Here is a 6,000-nt window from a genome sequence, read left to right as displayed (position 1 = left end):
GGAACAGGCCAAACTGAGTAGGGGACTGTAAGGCACTTAAATGGGAGCTGGGGTCAACCAGGGTGGGTATCACTTGTTTTTTTTTGTTTGTTTTTTCATTTTTGCTGTGCCCCCTGCCATATATGAGAACATAAAGATCCCTGACAACCCTGATTAAATGCAGAATTTACACTCACTTCATCTGTTACTGCATTATTCTGTGTAAACATATTAGAGAAGAAGGTAATTAATAGATTGGCCTTTTCCTTATCCTCTCCACCAGTACACCCAGATTATTTATGACACAGGTGCCAAAGTCAGGCCCTCAGGCTGTTACAAAACTACAATTCCCATCATGCCTGGCCAGCCAAAGCTAAAGCTTTGGCTGGCCAGGCATGATGGGAATTGTAGTTTTGCAACAGCTGGAGGGCCTTGGTTTGACAACCCTAATTTATGAGATGAAGATTTTTTTATATATATATATTTCTTTGGCAATAAGAGTATCTATTTGCCAGTCTTTCACCAAAAACATGCTTCTCAAGAAATCCACCGCATCTGAGACTGAAGGCCACAGCCACAGCAATATATACCAGCTCAGACTGGTGTAGATTAATAGAAATGAGACTACCCTATGGTAGTGTATAATGTTTACCTCAATATTCTGTACTATAGCGGGAATAATCCGAAGAAAATCGACTTTTATTATAGCTGTCCATAATATTTGGCTCAATTCAAGATGGTTTAGGTATGTTCTTTTCCTATATTCTAAGGGCAGTGGCCAAATCTATTCATCTAGCCGTCGCAATAAGCAGAATTGCGCATCCTTCTGGGTTGCCATAGCATTTCACGGTTGTCAGGTAACATGCACACACTGATATTTATCTCCTGCCATTATTGCTGTCATTTTGTGATGTGATATATTTCTGTTTCGCCACTTGAGGGAGTTGGCGACTGAAGATTCGATTAGCCGAATAGATTTGTACATAAAGCAGGATGAGGTTTCTTGTGCACAAGAGGTTTGAGCTTCCAGTTTTTTTTTTTTTTTTTTTTTCCTTCTTATACTAAGAGGATCATTTCAGAGTCCCCATCATTGATGGAGAAGGAGGAGTCAAGAGGAGGAACACAATACAACCACCTCCTGGAAGACGGAGCTGCTGACAGCTGATAAGGGGAGATCCTTGCCAGCTTGACTCTCTCTAACATCAGTTTAGCTGCAGAAGGATAGAAGAACCGACAACAATTTGCACCATGAACAACAAATATGATGTGGTTGTCATAGGAGCTGGCATTTCAGGTGCGTGTATTATTATAATATAACCATTCCGACTATTCTATCACTTGTTCTATCAACTTTACCTTCTGTTGCTTTTTTGGCTAAATCCATGTTATAGAGATGCAGGGTATATGATTCCACTGTTGTCAATTCAGATCCAGCTCTTTTCTTTTCTTTTACACATTGCTTAATCCACTGTGATCCTGTAGAAACTATCTTTGTAATCCGTCTAGGCTGCAGGGCTCAACCTGACAAAGAACATCAGTGCGGTGAGATTATTGTTCATTTGCAATACATGGGATTTTAGAGCAGGTGTCACTATTCATTATGATGGATTTTGGGGACTGAAATAATCGTCGCATATGGCGAGAAATGGGAACGGCACAATTGGGCGAGATCGTTTTTGTAATCGGTACAGTTAAAATTTGGGTCGGTACATCGCCTTTAAGTGTTGGGCCTTTTAGATTGAGGCATATGGGATCAATAAGGTAATTTGCTATAGAATTGACTGAAAAAGATACGAAAAACACTGTAGGCAGCAACAAGTTGTAGGAATGAATGAGTGTGTGGCAGGGTGGTGACACGGATAACAGGCTTCTGCCCTTTGGATATTTAAAGGGGTTATCCAGCGCTACAAAAACATGGCCACTTCCCCCTACTGTTGTCTCCAGTTTCGGTGGGGTTTAGAAATTCAGTTCCATTGAAGTAAATAGAGCTTAATTGCAAACTGCACCTGAACTGGAGACAACAGTAGGGGGAAAAGTGGCCATGTTTTTAGCGCTGGATAACCCCTTTAAAGCTTGTCTTATAGGGTTACATTTAGGGTCTTTATGCTTTGGAGCACTATAAAAGGATCAATCAGTGCATTGAACAACGGCCATTGTTTACTACAGCCATCGAAATAATGATCATGTCAATGATAATTGTCTATAGACGTTAATGCAATTTTCATTTAAAACAATGGCCATTTTTTATACGCTGTGTGAACATAGCCTTAACCAACAAAGGGCAGAGGATGTCTTTAATCATATGGGACTAAAAGTTTAAGATTTATTATTTTTCATCACTTTGGGAGGCCCTTTAGTAATGTAGGCCCTTTTACTCAATGGATGATGTTAATGTATTTTATATCTATACACATAGAGATTAGAGATGAGCGAACCAGACGGATTTCTGGTTCAAATGAATCAGAAATCTCGGCGGCTGACTCCCGCTGTCTGTTCCCTCCGTGCAGTGGGTGGATACATCGTAAGGAACGCCTAGAAAACTGGGATATTGACATTGGCTGTATCCCAGTTTTCCAGTCGTGTCTTACGAAGTATCCACCCACTGCACGGAGAGAACAGACAGCGGGAGTCAGCCGCCGAGATTTCTGATTCATACGAACCAGAAATCCGTCTGGTTCGCTCCTCTCTAATAGAGATATCTCGGTAACACTTCTGGTTAGTCAACTCCCATGCCCCGACCCTGCTGTGCACTGGCATTCCACTAGGAATCAGATTCTTCCCTTCTTAGTGAATTACATCATAACTAATGGGTAGTAGCCAAAAAAATCTAGGTGAACCGCTACACTCCAATGTATACATGCACTCACGTGTCCTCCTAAACTATGGAGCTCGGAACTGCAAAGGATCCACACCCACAGACTGCTAGGCACAAATGAGTAAGATTAAGGAAACAAAATCCAGCAGGTTTATGATAAAAAGTACATAAAATTGTTATACAAATATCGCATTGTTTCCAATAAATAGACTATAGACTTGGAATTTTTTATCAGGAACCTGCTGGATTTTGTTTCCTTAATCCTATAACTAATGGTTGCAATATTGGAGCCTTTAAGGGCAGGGTCACATGTAACCTAACAAGTGTAGCTAAGTTGTCTCTTAGCTGATGGTTGTTTGCAAAGTTATACAATTGTATATTCCTTCATAGAGCCCATGCTAAGCTGCAGCATGCACATCTCCCCCCCCCCCCTCCCTGCCCTAGATGATTGATGTGCAAGGCTCAGTGCTGGAAGACAAACCCTGTAGATCAATGGTGACATCCGCATTCATTCAGGCCTCTGTTCCATCACCTGTCCATAAGGTATGGCAGAGGATGCATGTTCGGCCATGATTTTGTGCTTTTCTTTGGTCATACAGTTGTCTGAACACAGCTCTTTTCCTCTCTGCTGTGGTAATTGAATCTCCACCACACCCATCTCTTCTCCTGCTGAGTTTCCTGTGGCTGTTAGACAGTTACATTGGATTTTGCTTCTGCCATTGACATCTCTCCTTGCCACTCTTGTTTCCCCTGTTCCTTTCTGTGTGTGGCTGGGATGTCAGGGACAATTACTCCTGGAGGCAGGTTCCTGACATCCTATAAACAGTTCACTAGCCCAGACTCCGCTGCTTGCTATAAGTCTCTTTTAAGAGTGCTAGCGTTTTCTCCTGTCCTTCATATCTTGTGTATGCTGACCCTCTACTACTTTCCTGATTCTGATTTGGCACTTTGTTGGCTTGTTTACCACCCGCATTTGTTTGTTTTTATCTTGTCCACATTTTGTGCTTACACCTTTGGGGCACGGAGGACATGTCGGCCAGTTGTCCACTACTACTTAGTGTAGTTGTAGCATGTAGGTAGGAACAGCTGGGTGAGTCTAGGGTTAGGGCCTACTTTCCTTGTCTTTCTGTTCCCTTCTGGTTGTACAGCAGCAGCTGCTGGCACTATATAAATCCGCAAATAAATAAATATAAAACGCAAAAAAAAATCTATAATTGTTTTATTATTTTGTACGGGATGATGAGATCAGACAATATATAGTGGCATGAGATGAATAATAGTGTTTTTTAAGTGAATTTTTTTTTTTTACTATACCTGGAATGTTCACCTTAAGAATTCAGGTGACTACCCAATGCCTGATTTTTATGGGGGAAACTCTCATATTGGAATAGACAAGCCTTCCATCAGAGATATACATTAGGAGGATTTCCCAACATATACCCCCAAGAGAAAGCTCTCACATATGCCACTGTAAAGGCTACCAAGTTAAATGTGATCTGTCAGGCCTGTCATGCCGCCCATACTGACAGCAGCATAACATGGTGACAAAGATACTGTTTTCAGCAGTCTGTCACTTACCGATATGTAGAGTAGTTTACAAGCACATACATCTTGAATCATGCAGCATGCCCAGTGCTGGGAGAGAAGAGCCCTTGTATTCATTAGGTGCTCCCATCGACCACGTGCCAATGACTATCACTGTGCATAGGGAGAAGTCTATGATTCCTTAGCAGGTGGGTAGGGGGGACGGGCACCTAATGAATACCAGGGACTCTTCTATTGCCGCGTCAGGTGTACGTTGCATGCCTTAAGATTTATGTGCTTGTAAACCACTAAACATATCACTGTATAAAAGTCCGTCGGGGGAACAAAGTCCTACGAAGACATTTGGCGTATGCAATTCATGACTATAAGAGGCCAGCGCAAACAGCTGCAGCTTTTTACCAGTTTTTCCCTGTACAGTAGTGCACCTGTCCACCCGCTTTATTCAAACTCAAGCTTTAGCCCCATTATCCATGATGGGTCGGGTTCCAGCAGTCACATCTTCATTATTGGGAAGAGAGAGTCTTAGCAATATGCCATCATTCTTTATGATTGGTATATTTCTTTAGGCTATGTTCACACAACAATTTTCAATGGCCAGGCACAGATCAACCAAGGAAATGTGGACAGGGGCAGAGTATCCTTACCCAGTTAACAGTCTGCATCCATTTCCAAGGGGCCTGACCTCCAATGCAGGCTTCTCCCTCCGCTCCTAGATAGAGCAGAGGTCCAATGGAGAACAATGCTTATAGGTGGAAAGCAAGGTCTATCGGGGGGGGCAGAAGAAAAATACAAATGCCAAAAGTGAGGAAGAGGGGATGAAGTGAGAGTAGATGCACACAGAGAGGAAAGATGAGGAGAAATAAAGAGTCAACATCATACAGGGGCATTAAAAGGGTTTAAAGTGTTTTCCCATAAGGGGCACTCATCATCAGGAGAGGTGATATGTGTCTGATTGGGGAGGATTAGAGATGTGCGAAGCAAATTACCACAGATTTGTTAAGGAAATTCGTGAAAAAACAAAATGGTGGTCGCACATGCTGTCTGGAGTGTCACTAGGCAGGAGAAAGATATTAACCATAATCCCTAGCGCCCGCCCAATCAGCTGTAGGCCCCTCTGTGATGTTAGCACCTCCCCCTCTATATAAGGAGGTTCGGTAACTATACTAACGGTACAGTATATAGTAACGGTACTATAGTTTTAGCTGTTTTTATGAAATTTGTTAAGATTCGATTCCTGAATCTTATCGAGTTTGACCGAAAATTCACGAAGCTCACAAAACGAATTTCCGGCTGCTTCGCTCATCTCTAGTGAGGATCCAACTGGTGACTGACAGGCCCATAGAGGTGAATGGAGCAGCAGAGCACATGTCTATCAGCCACTGCATTTTACCGGGGGGGTTCTAGTGATCAGTGGGGGCCCCAGCGGTTGAAAATGACTCTAGTTTAATCAAACTGATGGCATCTGTTTTTAGAGAAATCCCATAGAAATCAATGAGATGTAACACTAATGTTTCTGTACATTTTACTGGAAGCATATGAAAAAAAGAACAATCTTAACCCAACATTCCGTTGTGTCATCAGTTCCATCCAATCCATTACTGTATATAAACGGATCCATCGAGATGGATGACAAACGGATGCAAACCAAAGTCAACTGACCA

At 42.3% G+C, this 6,000-nt stretch overlaps 1 protein-coding gene across 1 annotated transcript in view; it reads left to right on the top strand.

The window, feature by feature from the left end:
* Positions 1-1,199: 1,199 nt before the first annotated feature.
* LOC138768175 (amine oxidase [flavin-containing]-like) overlaps positions 1,200-6,000 on the top strand; it is a 62,490-nt gene continuing 57,689 nt past the window's right edge. Inside the window, exon 1 of the mRNA XM_069946297.1 lies at positions 1,200-1,273. Within this exon, the coding sequence (XP_069802398.1) occupies positions 1,228-1,273 (46 nt within the window). The 5' untranslated portion in view covers positions 1,200-1,227. The remainder of the gene's footprint in view (positions 1,274-6,000) is intronic.

The sequence above is a fragment of the Dendropsophus ebraccatus genome, chromosome 11 (assembly GCF_027789765.1).
Source record: "Dendropsophus ebraccatus isolate aDenEbr1 chromosome 11, aDenEbr1.pat, whole genome shotgun sequence".
NCBI classification, from domain to species: domain Eukaryota; kingdom Metazoa; phylum Chordata; class Amphibia; order Anura; family Hylidae; genus Dendropsophus; species Dendropsophus ebraccatus.
This window is presented reverse-complemented; position numbering and strand designations above follow the sequence as displayed.